This window comes from Kogia breviceps, chromosome 5, assembly GCF_026419965.1.
Source record: "Kogia breviceps isolate mKogBre1 chromosome 5, mKogBre1 haplotype 1, whole genome shotgun sequence".
Classification (NCBI taxonomy): domain Eukaryota; kingdom Metazoa; phylum Chordata; class Mammalia; order Artiodactyla; family Physeteridae; genus Kogia; species Kogia breviceps.
In genome coordinates, this window is record NC_081314.1 from 144,155,236 (window position 1) to 144,174,378 (window position 19,143).

General features: G+C 42.8%; 1 protein-coding gene across 7 annotated transcripts in view; it reads left to right on the forward strand.

Moving 5' to 3' along the window:
• The window catches only part of IGSF5 (immunoglobulin superfamily member 5), a 45,174-nt gene that overhangs the window by 16,198 nt on the left and 9,833 nt on the right, over positions 1–19,143 (forward strand). For 2 of the 7 annotated variants that reach the window (XM_059063977.2, XM_067035137.1), the window contains exons 4-7: positions 36–335; positions 11,770–11,907; positions 14,714–14,738; positions 17,871–17,971. In XM_059063977.2, the coding sequence (XP_058919960.1) occupies positions 36–335; positions 11,770–11,907; positions 14,714–14,738; positions 17,871–17,971 (564 nt within the window). The remainder of the gene's footprint in view (positions 1–35; positions 336–11,769; positions 11,908–14,713; positions 14,739–17,870; positions 17,972–19,143) is intronic. The other 5 variants (XM_067035139.1, XM_067035140.1, XM_067035141.1 and 2 more) reach the window with 3 other exon arrangements.

The following is a 19,143-nucleotide window of genomic DNA, read 5'->3' on the forward strand; positions in this document are numbered from 1 at the left end:
TCATTCCTTCCAAACCTTTCTCTTTTCTTCTTTAGTTATGGGGCAGTTGTTCATTCCCGAAGGCAGTCTAGTAGTCACGGAGGATAAGCCTTGCAATGTGACTTGCCACGCATTGGGCTGGACCCCGCTCCCACGTCTTTCCTGGGAGATTGGGGTTCCCGTGAGCCATTGGAGCTATTACTCCGTCCTGGAGCCTGAGGACCTTCAAAGTGCAGTGAGCGTCCTGGCTCTGACGCCGCAGGGCAATGGCACTGTGACATGTGTGGCTGAGGTGGAGCCGCTGCACGTCCACGAGTCTGTAACCGTAAATCTTACTGTGGTGCAGCCTCCCTTGGGTAAGTGAAGACTTTTTGCTTTATGCAAAGTGGATGATTATTGCATGCTTTACATTTTGTATGTTGTGCTGCTTAATCACTGATGCCCAGGAGAATTACACGGTGATCTAGGTCTCAGGTAGGGATGGTAATGGAGACAAATGACTTGTGTCAGCTTCATGACCTTGTAATTTCACTTTTAAAATTCCGTCTTCAAGTGCTTCTCTCTTTTCTACTTACATATGGAAACCATCGAGAATCTTGACGGCTGCTTATAAGATAGCATCAAGTTCAGATGTAAATACTTGAATGCAATGTTTTTCTCTGGCTTTCACTCATTGTTCCTGTGTCTGATCCCATCCCCTGGGCCAAGGAAGGGAGTTCTTTCGGTACCTGAGGAGGTCATGCACGTTCTCAAGGATTCCTTCCAATCTTAGTGGGATTAGGAGGGTTCAGTTTTTTACCCAGCAAATCCACAGTGTATCTCAAAGTACCAGGTCTATGTTTTTTGTTTTTTTTTTTAACCTCACAAAATGACATAGGTTTAAAGTTTAGATCCCGAAGAAAACCTGTTGTAGGGTCCTTGGGAAACACCAAACTCTGACCACACCTTCGTGGGGCCTCTGAAGCTGCTTGACCTCGGAGGCCACCTGGGCCAACTAGAAAGCACAGGGGCGGGGGCTGAGTTTCATGCCTCCACGTTACAAAAGAGGAGAGGAAGGGAGGCCCAGAGAAGGACTACACTCCATTCCAGGTCTTATGCTGATGGCACAGAGGGACCCCGAAGCCAGGAGGAACTTCTCCCTCGGTCCAAAACTCTTCCCACTATGAAAACACTCCTACTTAGATCTTGCAAAGTTTGGAATAAAGTTACAGCCATAGCAAGATTAATAATAACAATAATAAAAATAAAAAACAGTACTACATAGCTCTTATTAAGTAAAGATGCGTTTTGGGTTTTTTTTTTCCCCAACTCAGTGTTTCACTTTCTTGAAAAAAAAATTTTTATTGGCGTACACTTGATTTAAAATGTGGTGTTAGTTTCTGCTGTACAGCAAAGTGAATCAGTTATACGTGTACACATATCTGCTCTTTAAAGACACTGTCCTAAGCAGTTCTCAAATATTAACCAAATTACGCAACTTTCTCATGCGTGGATGCTGTTGTGATTCCTGATGTAAAGGTGAGGCGACGGAGACACATTGCTTGGAACTTGCCCACGTTTATAGTAGGTGGCAGAGGTGGCCTCGCCAGTGTGTCTCCAGAGGCTGCTCGCCCGTCCGCTCTGGCCCCACGCTGCGAGCCGCCCTGGAAGGGTAGTGAGTGTCCTGGGGCCGCCGTAACCTCAGCCTGGGGGCTTAAACGACAGACGTGGTTTCTCTCACAGCTGCGGAGGCCAAGAGCCCGAGATCAAGGTGTGGGCAATGTTGGTCCCTCCTGAGGACCGATCTGTTCCAAGCCTCACCCCCAGCTTCTGGCGGTTGGCTGGCAATCTTCGGTGTCCCTTGGCTTGTAGACCCTGCCTCACCTGACCTCTGCCTTCATCTTCACGGGATGTCCTCCCTGTATGTGTGGCTCGTGTCCACGTTTCCTTTTTTTTAATAAGGACCCCGGTCCTGTTGGATCAGGGGCCACCCTATGACCTCATCTTAACTAAATTCCATCTGCAACAACCCCGTTTGCCAATAAGGTCACTTTCTGAGGCACTGGGAGTTAGTATTTTAGCAAACGAATTTGGGGGACAGACGATTCACCGCATAACAGTTGATGTCTCCGTGAACCTGTAAAAAGCCATTTAGAGCCCAAGCTGCGGTTAGCACCAGTCATCCTGAGCTTTGCGCTGCAGGGACTGGTCCCCGATGCGGTACCATCACAAGCTTGCACTCCGGACGTCTGGCCCTTGTCTCCAACTCAGGTGTCTCCAGAGACCAGGCAGACGACAGAAATTAAAGCATGAGTGAATCCACGTGTCAGGTAGAAGACAGGGTGCAGGGGCCTGCTGGGAACCAAACAGCATCCCCATGGACACGGAGCCGCTGTACAAGCTTCAGCTGCTTGTGGCCATTAGGAATGGGGACTCGGACTGCCAGAGCTTTGACCTGGTTCTGGTGAACATCGGTGTCTTTGAGGGTAAAGGACACAGAAATCTGTGTTTTCTTTGGTTTTAAGTCGAGGTTAACTTATTTCAGCTTATTCAATTCAAAGGATTTTAGCTTATTTCCTACCAAGACTGTATATGAAGATGAAGCTAGAATTCAAACCTAGCTTGCTTTCTTATTATTTTGGACATTTAAAAAACCTTTAGAAAACTTGGTGCAAGAATAGTACAATGGATACCAATGTATCTTCACTTAGATACAACAGAGGTTAACATTTTCTCATGTTTGCTTCTCTCTTTTAGCTTTTCTTTCCCTTCCTCTCTCCCTCCCTTCTTTCCTTCCTTTCTTCCTTCCTCCATCCTTCCCTCATCATTTAAAAATTTCTTTCTTTCTTTCTTTCCTTCCTTTCTTCCTTCCTCCATCCTTCCCTCATCATTTTAAAATTTCTTTCTTTCTTTCTTTCCTTCCTTCCTTCCTTCCTCCCTCCCTCCCTCCCTCCCTCCTTTCCTTCCTTCCTTCCTTCCTTTCTTTCTTTACCATTTGAGATTTAGTTGGAGATTTTATGACATTTTACCCCTAAATACCGCAGCATGTGTATCATAAGAACAAGGCCATTCTACGTAGCCCCAGTGTAGTTGGTGGTCAGGAAAGTTAACATTGATACAATACTATTATACAATATTCAGTCCATATTCAAATTTCCCCGACTGTCCTTTCTAGATTTTTTTCCCCCAAACCAGTATCCGGTTAAAGGCCATGCATTGCCTTTGGCTGTCAGGTCTTCTTCTGTCTCCTTTAACGTCCAGTGGTTCCCCTATTTTTTGGCTTTCCCGGTATAAACATCTTTGAAGGATCCAGACCATTTTTGCAAGATACCCTTCAATATGGATTTGTCTGAATTTTCCCAACATACTTTGATTTAGGTTAAATATTTTTGGCAAGACATGGGTAATGTCATGTGGGCATGTGATGCCCATTTTCTCTATTATTGGTAATAAGTTTGATCATTTGGGTAAGGTGGTGTCCCCCAGATTTCTCCATTGTAAAGGTACCTTTTTGGCCTTTATAATTCATATACGATCTACAAATACTGTGTAAATATCTTGTTTCTTGACAGTCTTTCACATGATAACATTTGCATTCCTGGATAAGTCGTTGCCTGAATCACTTATTTCTATAGTGGTTGTAAAAGAGAGATATTTCTGGTTCCATCATTTTTCTGTATTTATTAGTTTGGCATTCTTCTGTAAAGAAGAGGCATTTCATTTCTTCCGTTTCTTTCTTTCTTTTTCCAAAAAAATTTCACAGTTTTAGTACGGGCGCATTTTTATCCAATACATTATGATTTATGTCCATCATTACTCACTGTGACGCTCCTCCAGAATCGGCCAGTGGGAATCCCTTCCGGCTGGCTCTGCTGTCCTTCTGATGTGTCCCTCTTAGTTTTTTTTTTAAACATCTTTATTGGAGTGTAATCGCTTTACAATGGTGTGTTAGCTTCTGCTGTGTAACAAAGTGAATCAGCTATATGTGTACATATATCCCCATATCTCCTCCCTCTTGGCTCACCAAGATGTTCTGAACTTTCTTCACCTTTCCCCTGTTCCAGCCTGGAATCAGCCAGCTCTCCAAGGAGCCAACCCAGCTTGCTTTTAAGCAATTTAAATATGCCAAAGTATGGTCCAGGCTTTGAAAGGGAAGATTGAAAAAAGTTCCATTAGCACCAAATGGAATGAATTTATTTAAACCGCACTCCTTAACAAGGTAATAATGCAGCGAAGAGCTCTGGTCTACGATGACGCCTCACAGAAACGGATTTGGATAGTAGCTTGCCTGCAAAGCTTCCCTTTTGTAGGGGGAGGGCAAGGGATATTCGGTTTCCCGCGATGGGGTTTAATTCGGCTGAATTCTTCTCAGCCTGGGACAAGTGAAGTGAGTGGCCTTAATTAGGGCAGCTGGAGTCAGGACAGTTTCACACAGGAGAGCGTTAGGGGTGTGATGCGATGAGTCTGACTTTATTGGACTCATTTGGAGAAGGGTAATTTGTTTCTAAATTATTCATCAAGATCCAGAGCAGCTGGTGGCTGGCTGGCTGCCTGTTGTGTGTTTTATGTAGGTTTTAGTATCTGAAGGCCTCGTTACTGCCTCGGCTGGGAGAGCTGGCTCGTAGAAGCAAAGCCAGCTTTGCAAAGAGCTGAAGATGCACGAGGCTGTGCTTGTTCAAGCTTCTTCAGGAATCAGACAAAAGCGTCGGCCCTGTCACTCATTCCTAAAAGTGCAAGGAATTTGTGTTCATTTCCGGAATAAGCCTTTCAGGTCCTTGAAAGAAGAATAACACGGACAGCTTAGGAAGTCTAGTGAGTTCAAGCCAAAAGGTTGTATTACACACACTGATTCTTTAAGGAAAAGCATATTGAAAGGTCGCAGGCTAATTTTTTTTTTTTTTTTAAAATCTATTTTCTCCATTATAGAGGTAATACAGCCTTTAAGCATCTCAGGCGTACCTACAGTAGAAGGTGAAGGGCCCCATCACACCTACCATGAGCCGAGGTCCCTCAGTCCTCTGTCTGATCGTCTGGATTGTTTTCTCTACATACTTACAAGGCTGTGAGCTGTGAAAGTGAAACCATATTTTTCGGACACACGAGCACCTTGTAGGCTGTAGTGACTCCTGGGCTGATCGGAGTTTTGTGGGATGTGGTCATTTCGAGAGCAGACAAGAGAGGTGGGAGTGACTGTCCCGGAGGGGACTCTGGCACTAGCTGTGTGATGTGGGGCAAGTCCCTGGCCTTCGGGGCTCAGTTTTCTTGCCCGTAAAACGAGGTGGGGAGGAGCAGAGGGCAGACGTTCCCTCTCCTTGGCTGCCTGTCAAGGGAGCTTTAACACGTAGGCTGATTCTCAGGCCCCACCCCAGCGGTTCTGACTTACTTGGTCTGTGTGGAGTCTGGGAATTGGCGTTTTTTAAAAAAAGCTCCCAAATTACTGAGCAGTCAGGATTAGAGGCTTTACTGAAATGGAAACTCTCCAAGGCCCCGCCTCCTGACCCGGCCTCATCAGGTGCTACTGTTCACAGACTTGGACACCAGACAGCCTGGACTCAACCCCCAGCTTGCCTACTTACTTGCTGTGTGACTTTATGCAAGAGGAAACCTCTCTGTGCCTCGGTTTTCTCATCTGGGAAACTGAGATAGTAGTAATCCCTACCTTATCGGGTCGTTGTTATTGTGAGAAGTAAGTGCGTTCAAACACCGAGGGCACGTAGGACAGTCCCCGTCCCAGAGCCCACAGGACGGGAGGGTGAGCGATGGTTATCATTTACTTTATGGATTCAGAGATCTCCTGTGTCCCTTCTAGTCAGGAGCGTATGCTTTGCCCATGCTGGTGGTGACATTTTGTAGCCATCCAGTTGGTTTGAGAAATTCTATGTGCCCTTTTAAAACTCTGAGCGTTCCTATGAGAGCATCTGGGAAATACTATTTTCCTTGTCTTCACAGATGGGAAAAAGACAATCTCGGAGCTGAGATTAAAATCACACAGTAAATCCAGTCACGCAGCCCTCACTCACGTGCGTGTAGTTGTGTGAAGGAACGTAGGGAGGAAGGCGAGCTGCGTTGACCCTGGAGATAACCTTCCTTAGTCACTATTTGTGGGTTCTCAGGTATAGTGTACCTATCCTCGCCTGCAAATCTGCCATTCGCCTTGAATCATCACACCCACACCCTTCAGGAAGGCTTGGTGTCCACCTAGATGCCCTGTTTCCTTTAAGACGTGGGCTGTAACTTCCCCAGAAGGATTCTTCCAGACTGGAGATCCAACATGGCAGAATAGAAAGACCTGAGGGAGAGCCCCTGGAGCTTTCCTGCTCTAAGCACCCTTGACCCTTTTCCCGAGTCTTTGTCTGAGTGTCTTATCTGCATGACGAAGGGGTTGGGTCATGGATGAGGTCATTCCAAGATTCTGTTTTCTGTCCACTGTCACGATTTTTGCTTTATCAATATATGACTATTGTTTCTTTTTCTTTCAACCCACTGTAAAGGTGCTCCTTTAAAAATTAGCCTCATGGGCTTCCCTGGGGGCGCAGTGGTTGAGAGTCCGCCTACCGATGCAGGGGACGCGGGTTCGCGCCCCAGTCCGGGAAGATCCCACGTGCCGCGGAGCGGCTGGGCGCGTGAGCCGTGGCCGCTGAGCCTGCGCGTCCGGAGCCTGTGCTCCGCAACGGGAGAGGCCACAACAGTGAGAGGCCAGCGTAATGCAAAACAAAAACAAAAACAAAACAAAAAAAAATTAGCCTCATGCTAAACAAAAATACCCATGATATATATGCGTGTGTGTACATATATGTAAGCACTATATGAGAAATTAAAAGTTCGTATTAAAGTAAGGAAGGTTCTTCTGTGAGGCTCCAATCCTAAATTATATCTCTTCACAGTGCACACCCCACACTTTTCTCTGGGCTCCCGTGGAGTAGAGGGTTTAAGTCTTTCTTAGGTAGGAAGCTCCGTGGGAAATTGGACCCCAGTGGAAGCGAAGAATGAGCCCCGTGGCTGCCATTTTGCTGAGAGCCTGGGGCTTTTAGGTGAGTGCAGGCGTCACTTCATTGAACTTGGTGGTTGAATTAAGGGACATGAGAGGCAGGCAGGCCACAATAGCACCCGCTCTCTTTCTTGATTCTGTCCCCAAGCCCAGAGAGGCGGCCTCCCGTCCTTTAAACAGGCCCTCCCCGGGGATCGCGGGCTGCCTCTGTGCAAGACCAGAGGGAAGTCGTTAGGCGAAGACTCAGATGACAGAAGTTGGCGCGCTGAGAGTTTTGTCCAGCAGGGGAGGAGACACCCTGACACAGAGGGTCTGAGTAGGTCAACAGTGTGTTGACTTTTTCCAGGAAGAATGTCAAGCCTGTCTCTTGGATCTTGAGCCAGACCTTAATGTTTAACCCCAGCTGGCTCCCTTACTATGAAAACTCCTATTATTTGCAAACTTCAGTTTGTAAAAGAGTTCATCAGACCGAATTAAAATGACCACGGCAACGCTGAACACGTGTGCTGGACTTTACAGCGTTCTGCACTTTGACCCCCATCTCTCCAGTCTCTGAACAGCCTGGTGGGGTGAGAATTGTTACGGATGAGTGAGCCCAAGGCCAAAGGGGGCCCAGGGACACGGTGGCTGTGAGATTTGATTGGTTCCACTGACACAAAGCCAAAGGTCTCCGCCAGTCAGGAAGCTTCCAGAGTGGTCTGATTGTGAATATCCTAAATGCAGTTCTGGGCTTAATAATTTTATCATCACATCAGAGAGAGGGAGAATATAGGGGTGCCCTGTAACGTGGCAGGTTGCTTGGGCAGTGCTTACACTTTGGCTGCACTTTGGGGTTCTCAAGAAAGTGTGGGTCGCCAACCACCTGCATCAGAATCACCTGGGGTCCCGTTCCAGACCCCCGACTCAGCATCACGGGAGGTGGGCTCTGAATCCGTGTGCACAATTCCAGGAGATGCTTGGGCTTCTGTTTTCTGTGGAGCAAGGGGATGAACCATATTACCCTCTGGATGTGAAGGGTCTGGCTTGTTCTGTTGTTTTGGGACCATATACTATATAAATGTCATGAAGAGCCTAGGGGTAGGAGGGGAATAAAACACAGACCTACTAGAGCATGGACTTGAGGACACGGGGAGGTGGAAGGGTAAGCTGTGACGAAGTGAGAGAGTGGCAGAGACATATATACACTCCCAAATGTAAAACAGATAGCTAGTGGGAAGCAGCCGCATAGCACAGGGAGATCAGCTCGGTGCTCTGTGACCACCTAGAGGGGTGGGATAGGGAGGGTGGGAGGGAGACGCAAGAGGGAGGAGATATGGGGATATATGTATACGTATAGCTGATTCACTTTGGTATACAGCAGAAACTAACACACCATTGTAAAGTAATTATACTCTAATAAAGATGTTAAAAAAATTAAAAAAATTTAAAAAAATAAAATTGAAATATAGTTGATTTACCATGTTGTGTGAGTTTCAGTTGTACAGCAAAGTGATTCAGTTATATATACACATATATATGTATCTATATTCTTTTTCAGATTATTTTCCCTTGTAGATTATTACAAAATATTGAGTATAGTTCCCTGTGCTGTACAGTAAGTTCTTGTTCTTTATTTTATATACAGGAGTGTGTATATGTTAATCCCAGTCTCCCAGTTTAGGGACCGGCTTGTTTTAAAGCTGCGTTTATGGGACATGGGAAGAGTATAATTCTGTCCCTTCCCCCTTCATTTTTTGGGACGGTAACTCTTTTCTTATCTGTGTCAGTCCCAGCTCACCTCAGAAAAATGGTGACTGACGTGGAGGTAGATGGCATTAGTTCTGACTTTTCTAAAGTCCTGTAATCCTTGTCTGAGCTTCTTAATATGGGAGAAAGATGAGTCCTAGGTCTGGCTCAGAGGCAGCCGACTGCCTGGTGTACAGATTTCTCCATGTAGAGTCGGAAGGAAATTCAGCCTCTTTATCTGTTCATCCATCCGTCTATCCATCAATTCATTTGTTCAAGGTGTCCAATATGTGCCAGGTGCTTGGAGTATATGGAAAATAAGGCACGGTCTTTGTGGGGACTAAGTCTAATTTAGATAGGAGCAGAAGTGTCAGAAGAATGGACCTGATGGTGGTCAATTTCATAGACATTTCAGATGACCTCGAATGTGAGATGTTAAAAAAAAAAAAAAGAAGTAAGTGTAAAAACCGTTGTAGGTAATGCAGAGACTTGCACAAAAGGCAAAAGACAAATATCTTTTTGTATTACATAGTTCTTCACAACACAGTGTTCCCTGGGTTTTAGCACTTGCTTTGAGATAAGCCCGTGGATGATTCTGCAGTGGGATCCTTGCTCGTCCGTGAACCAGCAACCAGATGTCAACACCAGAGCATTAGTGATCATCTCTAACCATTCCTGCAACTTATTCTGAGGATTTAACTTTGAAACTATGATTTCAAGGAAAACTCTAAGTAAGAACATCCAAGAGACATTTTCCAGCTATATCTCTAGTTCCAAAGTGCGGGAATGCTGTTGATTTAAAAGCAAACCCTATCTTCCTTCATAGGAAGTCTTTGTTTTAATATTTTTCTAATGACTAGCATCTAATAAAATAGCACAGATTTGCACTGAGATGCTACCCGCACACTCAGGGTAGAGTGACAGACTTTCTTGAATAGCAATTCACATTTAAGCTGACCAGTGTAAATGTGGTTTGACTTCCACGTGGTTCAGTAGAGGAGAAGTGAAATATGCCGCACGAGGGCTTTTTCTGCAACATGCGTGCGGTTCCCACAGCCCACGGCTAGGCGGTGTGGTCCCACAGGACCCCCTGATGAAGGTGAGGTTCTACACCTGTGGCAACTGAGCCCTTGAAACGTGGCCACTGTGACTGGCGCTGAGTATTTAATTGTATATAATTTAAATTAAATTAAATTTGAATTTAGACAACCATATGATATGTAGTAGAAAGTTACAGCTAGGACATGGCTATGAAACATCAAAATGGCTTTTCTTCTCTCTTTCCTTCCTTCCCCAGCTCTCCCTCCCCCTTTCTTTTTGACTGCACTTCTTTATTTGGTCCAGAAATTAACATAATCATCACAAATTTTCTTAGTACTTCTAGCTTGTTTAATTAGTACAATGTATTTTGCACAATCACTATTTCAACACCCTATTTAAAGCAGTGTACGTCAAAGCTCTTTTTAAGGAAAATGTCTTTGCTATCAACAACTTGTAAACCACATCATTGTAATTACTTTCTGGAGGAAGAAGCCCTTTACATTGTTAAAATACTACTAGACACGTTAATGTAAATAAGATGAAAGGAACTTCAAAAGTGTCACAGTTGTTTCCATTCCTAAAAATAAGTTGGTGAGGAGCCATAGCTTGAAACAGGTGAGAGTAGGTGAGAGTTTCAGTTATATGTCCGTTCATCTCTGTACAGATTTGAACAAAATAAGTAGCAAGCGATATCCTGGCTCCTTTTTTTTTCTGCTTGCCTTGCCCCACCTGACCCTTCCTCTCTCCCACCTCCATGACTACTGGATAGAACAAGAGGGCAAAGTAGACACTAAGGAAGGTGGCTCCCAGAGAGCCTTGTGAGGGGCAGTTACTAGAAGAGAAGCGAATGGCGGCTGAGGTGTGGGTAGCACTGGGGTGGAGACTTGCGCTAGGTTCCTTTGGGAGTGACTCTTCCTCAGTTTGTTCTGATTTCCTCTGGGCTTTTGACTCTCCATGGGTGAGAACATGGAAATGAGAACCGAGGTCATCCTTCCAGTCTTGTCCAGAAGTAGCTGCTCAATAAGTACTTCCTTTTTAAAAAAAAACCTATTTTATTGACATATAGTTGATCTACAACGTTGTGTTAATTTCTGTGGTACAGCACAGTGATTCGGATGTACATATATATATTCATTTTTGTATTCTTTTCCATTACAGTTTATGACAGGATATTGAATATATAGTTCCCTGTGCTATACAGTAGGACCTTGTTGTTTATCCATTCTGTACGCAATGGTTTGTATCTGCTAATCCCAAACTCCGGTTGATCTCTCCCCCATCCCCTTTCCCTTTTGGTAACCATAAGTTTGTTTTCTAAGTCTGTGAGTCTGTTTCCGTTTTGTAAATAAGTTCATTTGTATCATTCTTTTAGATTCCACATATCAGTGATATCGTATGATATTTGTCTTTCTCTGTCTGACTTACCTCACTTAGTATGATCATCTCTAGGTCGATCCTCGTTGCTGCAAATGGCATTATTTCATTCTTTTTTATGGCTGAGTAATATTCCATTGTGTATATGTACCACATCTTCTTTATCCACTCGTCTGTTGATGGACACTTAGGTTGCTTCCACATCTTGGCTATTGTAAATAGTGCTGCTATGAACAGAAGGGTGCATGTATCTTTTCAAATTAGAGTTTTGATTCAGCAATCCTACTCCTGGGCTTATATCTAGTCAATAAGCATTTCTTGAAAAAGTAAAGGACGTCAGAGCATGGAAACCACTGTTCCAACCTCAGGGAGTCGTGGCCCAGCCCAGCTTATTCACCTCTCAGGAATTTTAGAGGAGTTAACCAGAGAATGCTTGGACTGTGTTACTAGGCTGGTATTTATTGGCAGCAATAAACACTGTAATGGAAAATACTATAGAGCATTGAATATTTAAGCACACTAAAGGGAACTTGGCCTTTGACATCTAGCTGTAGCAGATTGAATAGTTACAACATTGTTGGAAAACATAATCTAATTTATAGTGTGGAGGAATCAGTGATTCCATACCCTTGACAGTGTCAAGCATCACTAAAATATATATTTTTCTCCTTTCTGCCTTATAGACAGTATTGATAAACCAGGTACATCATTGCCTGCCTGGGCCATAGTTCTACTTGCAGTATCATTGTCATTGCTTTTGATCCTGGTCATTGTTCTGATTATAATGTTCTGCTGCTGTGTCTCCAGGAGAGAGAAAGAAGGTAATTTTTTTGTTGTTGTTCATACAGATTTATATATATTTTTGAACTTTCGGTACAACTGCATTTGCAGTTCATTAGCTCATCAGCTCTTTCAAAAGATATATTGGCTTTTAGAGTCCTTGAAAGGAAATGCATGCCATTCATAGAGAGGGAAAGGACTTTCTCAAGGAAGGAAGCCATTCCTCTGGGGCCTGAGTCAACCCCCCAAGGAAGACAGATCTTCACACTTTGAGAAGGTGAAGAGGTGGTGCCTTTCTCACCAAGGACACTGACTATTTGAGTTTTGTGTTTACCGGCAAGGATATAAGGCTGTCGCAATCTGTCATTTAGATGCTATGTTTTTTCTAGAATAATACCCACCTATCTGAACACATCAAAAGATTATTTTCTAATTTTTAGAATTCTGAGTCTCCTCTTGTAGGTGAGTATTGGTGTAGTGGTAGAAAGAAAATCATGGTCTTCTGTTAACAAAAATAGTACAAATAAAATAAATAAAAATAGTTACACATGTCTTCTAAATGAAGTCTTTTGAGATACTCCAAGATATATGAAGGAGTGGCCTTGTTTGGGGGACAGGCCAACATAGAGGTGGGCTTATTAATATTAGGGTGGGTTCATCGCCATTGGGGTGGGCTTATTCTGGAGTTAGTTTGTGATTTCAGAAACCACAGGGACTTTGTCATATGGACAGCTCAGGACTTTCCAAGTGTTGAGTGTGTGTGTCCATCTTTGTCTTTTTCTCATGAAACCTCCACATACTCCTACTGAATATTTAAATTAAAGATTTAAATATTAAATATTTAAATTTGAATATTAAATTAATTTTCTTAAAGTTAGAGTTTTGATGTTTAGCTACATGTCAGTTTAATTTCACTTTTAATTTTATTAACACTTACTGCCGTTCGATGAGCACTTTTTGCATGTCTGCCAGGTACCATGTTACCTAACTCTTTTACTCAGAATAGTTCTCTTAGTGAGATATTCCATGTGAAGTTCAAGTTCATAGGCTAATTGTCTAGCCTTAGCTCCTGCATGGGTTTGGTTTGTCCTTGGGGAATTAATTCTGTGGTATACCTTTATTCTTTAGGAAACAGAAGTGAAAAGTAGTAAACACCTGGTGACCCATATTTGATGGGAATTTGTTTTTACCTAGGAGTTACCCTGTATGCCACAGATGCATTACTCAAAAAAAAAAAAAAAAAAAAAAAACACTGGATTTTAATGAAAACTATGAATAACTTAAATTTTAATTTAGAACTGACTAGGATTGTTCATTGCCTTCAGATTATTATTTCTGACATTAGCTATTGTGGCATATTTGGAGAACATTCTATTTATTTGGACTTCTGCATCTCTTAGGCTTTTGTCTGTCCCACGCCAGTCTAGTAAGAAGGTTTGTGGCCACACAGGATGTGTTAATCAGGGAGATTCTCTGATTCTTAGCTTCCTCATTTACAAAGTGGGGATAAGTATTATCCTATAGATTGGTTATGAGAATTAAGTAAATTAACATAATAAAAGTTTGTATGATCGTGATCTGTCCTAGATTTTATCCTTCATTTAACTTTGAAAAGTTGATTCACAATGGATGCTACACTTCACCTTGACATAAAGGTATAGGATCCATCGAAGACTTGGATTGTCCCATGATAATTATTTCCATGCTTAAAAAATATTAAATAGCAAGTGTTTTAAAGAGTATTTTCTGGTGCTCTGCTTTGTTGGTTCCTGGAGAATTCTCAGTACTCTGCCTGGTTTACTGGAGACTGACTGAGGACGGCTGAGGGCCCCACTCAGCATGGCCTGGAGGCTTTGGGATCGAAGCTTCACAGGAACACTAGCAACATTCCTCTATTACCAGAGTTGACACTAGATAATCTCTCCCCTTCAATTCAAATAAGATTGCTTCTGAGGTTCAATTTGAGGTGTGAATCAGCGGATATTGTCAGAACTGCAAATAAGTGAGAACATTATCCAAAAAATAAGGAAAATGAATATTTTTTTGATCTTGATAAAGCTTGATGCATAGGAGCCCTAGATGGGATGGCCAAAGTGCAAAGCACACTGGCTTTAGTGCCAGTTGGATGGGGGCTGCTGTGTGGGCTCTGTTACTCCCCACTGTGAAATGCTGAAGTCCCTCCAGTCCAAGAATCCATTGATTAAAACCATTAGCAATCTAATGAGAGCTTTTGGGGCGTGGACACAACTGTATGAATTGATAACATTGGTACATACTGATTGAAAATGTATTTCAGAGCAAAAGAAATATAGTGCTGAAGCAATGAAATTCCTTATCTGTTAAAGACATGGTTATACTCTTGTAATAGTATATAGTTTGTTAAAAATATGATAATGCTAACACCAGCCTCTTGGGTTGTTGTGACGATTAGATGAAATAACACCTTGCATAGCACTGGCATGGTGCCTGAACAGATAAGTACTGAATGACTGACAGCACGGACTGGGAACACAGAGCATCTCTTCATGGTGAACAGTAGAGTCTTTATAACCTCAGAAATTAGATTCAGTACTCACTAAGTACTTCCTGGGCACCTACTATATTTCAGGTACCCAAATATCACAAATACGTATATTTATGATAGTGAATAGCGCATTCTACTTTCCTTAAGCTTGGAAGTCATTTGATAGTTCACTGTTGGGAATCTTAATATCTGTTGGATCACAAACACTCAGTAATGTGAGTATTTAAAATCAGGGGACCTATAAAAATTGATGAGATTTTATTTTCAGAATAACTATCCTGATTTTGCTATTGTGATTTTCTTTCTTTTTTTTTTTTTTGCAGAATCTAGCTATCAAAGTGAAATAAGGTAAGTATGAGATCACATCAATTTTCTGAAAATAAAAAACAAGTGAAAACCAACCAACACAGACACACAGAGCTGTGGGATTTTAGGATTATGTTACTCAAAATTAGGTACTAAAAATGGACAACTCTGAAAAACACGTATGCCAATCACAAACTCATAGGGCAACATTAATTGCAGAATAAAACAGGTGGGTTCCTACTACCTAAGTTTGACTTGCTTACTTAGGAAAGTGGAGTGGAATTTTAGTTGGTGTCTGGCATTCGCAACTCTTTCCACAAGAGGACACTCTGTACTGTGACTGTTGGCCCTCCTGCTTTGAGTCAAGGCTAGGGATGTGAGGACCATTTCAAGGATGTCAAAGAACCAGGCAGAGGTCCTGCTGGAATTTCTGGGGTGGTAGAGACAGTGAGACCAGCTGGGTGGCTCAGGCAATGAGACTGACCACGCAGACAGATTAGGAGTGTTCACAGCTCACTGTTCAGGGCGGAGGGACAGAGAAATTCCTGCCAATCTCACAGCTGTCCGGAAGTAACTGCAAGCACTTTTAAGGTAACTATCTCAAGCACTTACTAAAACCAGTTTCAATTGTCTGCAATATTTACATAATTATAAATACACTCAGGGGAAGGATTTTTAGACAGTGGTGGTTTTGTTGGGGGTGTTAAAACCCCATCTACTTTTCAGTATTTTATTAGATAATTTTAATATGTGAAATGCTGTGATTTAAAATATCTTCCGGCTACACGTGGTGAAGGACGATGTATGTAATCATCATGTAACAGATACCATCCCTTTTCCCTCGACCCCAGTCACTCCCTGGTGATAATGTAGTTCGCTTTCTCTGAGGATGCCACAAAGCAGCAATCTGAAAATACACCTCCTTTGGGGCCTGACTTGGGGCAAGAGGAGAGGAAGGAAAACTGACCTCTATAATTACACTGGAATTTCTCTCAATTGCTCTCACCAGCAGGGTGACGGTCTGAATTCTTCTGTTGGTCATTATCGACTGTGTAATGTCAGTTCTATTCTCTGGGATCTTAGGTGATTTCAAAACGTAGTACAGTGATCAACAGCTATTCAAGGCAGTGGGTAGAGAACAGCAATAACAATGGCAATAATAATCGTGACAAAAGTAGTGACAGTGAGAGCTAGCATGAGTGCCTAGCGTGCGTGTCAGGCTATTTTACACTTGGGGGAGGTTATCTTCCTTAATTCTCCCAATGATTCTACGAGACTATTTTTCCGTTTTGTAGATGAAGAAGCTGAGGGCTATAGGGAGGTTAAGCAATGTGCTCAGTATCTCCTGTCCAGAGAAAGGAAGGGTCCGAATGTGAGCCAGCTGACCTTGCCCAGGGCCTGAGCTCTTGTCTGTGTGCAGCTCTCACCCTTAGATCCAAGTGCATTGGGCCCAGGGAAGAAAAATTGGGCATATATATATATTTTTCCTGTAGGATCAATGCATGCTTATTTTAGAAAAAAAATTTTAAGTAAAGATAGTTTATAAGAAATGGTTTTAAAATCACCCCTAATTCTATTGCCCAGAAGTAACTGTTACCTAAGTACGCATATATTTACACACATGTGTGTTCACCAAGATACACACACGTTTATGTTTTGTGAAATTTGGATCATAATAGACACCATTTAAGATATTTTTCTCCTCACTTGACACCATTCTGAAGATTATTTCTGTTGACAAATACTTGCCTACAAGTTTTTGTTTCATTTGCTTAATAAAGTTGTTAATTAAAATATAACTAGAGAAAAGTACACAAATCATGAGTACATAGCTTGATTAATTTTCATAAAGCATATGCACCTGGACCCGGACTGCTGACGCAGAACTAGGACACCCCCAGGACCCCAACCCCTACTCAGGCCTCCATGAAATCATCTGCCGCCTCTTCCTCAAAGGTCATGTCTTCTGACATCTATCCCCACACCCCCAGAAGTCAGAGTTGTATAAACTTGATATAAATGAAGTCATGTGATATGTCTGCCTTCTTGAACTTCAGGCTGTGAGATCGATCATATTATTGAATGTAGATGTCAGTGGTTTATTACTATATAATACCAAGTAAGGGGCATATAGGCAGTCGATTTTTCCATTTTACACTAAAACGGCATTTGGGGCCGTGACGAACATTAATGCACTAAGCGACCTTGTGTGTGTCTTTTGGTGACATGTATACCAGTCCTCATTGCTGTTTTGTATTCTGTTGGGTATAATCTATTAGTGCAAGCTGGGTCATAGGGCAGGTGTATGTTCAGATGATGTTACCATACAATTTTCAAAGTAGGTGTAGCAGTTAACACGTCTGCCAGCACTGTATGAGTTCTCAGCTGTCATAATTTTTGCAGGTGGCATGGAATTCCATTTTAGAGATGCACTGTCGTCTATTTTACTAGTTCCCTACCTATGGCCGGGCACCTGTGTTTGCACTTTTGCTAGTATAAGTAGCTCATGAATGAACGTTCTTTCAGATAAATCTTTGCACATACCCTTGCTTATCATAATCAATTCTTAGTGGTGAAGCAGAAATATTTAAAAATCTTTGGGTATCCATTGCCAAACTTCTTTCCCCTGGGAAGCTGCACCAATTTTTGCTTAATTTCAGAGGCCTGGCATCCTTCTTCTATCAGGGGCCAGACGGTAAACCTTTGGGGTTTTGTGGGCCACGTGCTCTCTGTCACAACTACTCAACTCTCCTGCTGTAACACGAAAGCAGCCATAGACAATATGGAAGCAGACGGGTTCCAGTAAAACTTTATTTAAAAAAACAGACAGGGAGCTGCATTTGGCCTGTGGGTCATATAGCCGGCCAGCCCTACTTTATTTGGTCCCTGGTGTCTGAGAATTGAGTACCAACCACCAGGGGACTGGAGTCTACGGACCTATCATGATAAAGTTCCGTCTCTCCCCACAAGGGGAGTGTGCGAGACACAGGCCATCTGCACAGCCGTGCTGGTGGCTGTGAGGGTACATCCCGTTGCTAGCCACCCTCCAGAGGCCAGCGCCCGAGCTTCGGCCTCGTGGTGAGTTCATCGTGTGTGAGTGCTCTGGGTGGAGTAGTGAGACCCGAGCGTCCTTTGCTGATTAACATTTGGCTTTTTCAAATGGTCTAATTCTAGGAAATCTGCAAATATGAAGACAAACGAAGACACTTCTGGGACAAAGTTAAAAAGCGGAAATGAAAACTATGGCTACAGTTCAGATGAGCTGAGGACCACAAGTGAGTGGCCAGGCGGGTGCAGCAGAAAGGTCTGGAAGGGAAAGTGTCGGGAGAGAGGCTGGCCCGTCAAACACCGGCTTCTGAAGGCGGCTGCCTTAGTGGTTGGCGGTCATTATTTGGGGAGTAATTTTTAGAAGAAAGAGACATTCCAGAACTAGAAATATTCTAGGAGAAGATAACAGTCAAAACCCACCTATCTGTCTGAAGTTTAAAAGAAATCGAGGTGGAAATCTAAGGATTTTTTAAAATAATTTTTTTCCCAGTGTTTTCTCTCTTTTTAAAAAAATGCTTCTCCCTTCAAGTGTGTGAAGAGGCATTTGAATACATGGAGGGTAACTGCCCCCAAACTTCAGTTGAATCTGAAATTCAGCAAGAAATCTTTTCCTCTTCAATCTGCGAGTCATAATGGGGGGGGGTGTCTCTGAAACCACTGTCACTACTGAGGGGCAAGGGTAGTATTTGAACCAAGATCCTTTTGAAAGCAGTTGAGAGAAAGAGAGCTGGTACAAATTCCCCCTTAGCGGTTGGGGAGGGAGACTGGCCTTCACAGGTTGCCAGCAGAACAAATTCCAGAGATAGAGTTTTGGTTAATTGCTTCTTGACGAGAGGCTAGAAAACGTTTGTTCACTGAGATTGGGACTCTATTCTTGGCAACCCCATAATTTCCATCTTTCCGTGGCTGTCTCCTATGTACCTTCCACATTGTGTGCTTCAGATTTAAAAGAATCCCACGAAGCATAGACAGTTTCCTTTGATAATCTGATCAAAACCTCTTGCAGAATTTCCTGTGATAGAATATTTATTCATTAATATTTTATATGATTAATCAAGTAGCTTGACCAAAATCATGGCCCAAACGGAACCTCTCTGGCTCCTTTTTTTTTTCCCCCCTGTGTTTATTTCCCTCAATGAGCTGTTAAAGCTATGGATTCATTTTGTCTCTGGATGAGACTAACGTGTCAACAAAGGAATCGATTTTGTGCCCTTTTGCTATGTTTTTAATTTCATTAGAAAGATAAAGTTTTAAAAATATGTAACCTCAAGTAAACTTAAAAAAAACCCGTTTGTGGTTACAGATTATTGATGCCAGGGGTACTACTTAAAAGCAAAGGTATTTCTTTATGGATCGGAATTGTTAGAAGAGGTAGTGCGGTTTTGGTCACTGGTGGCTC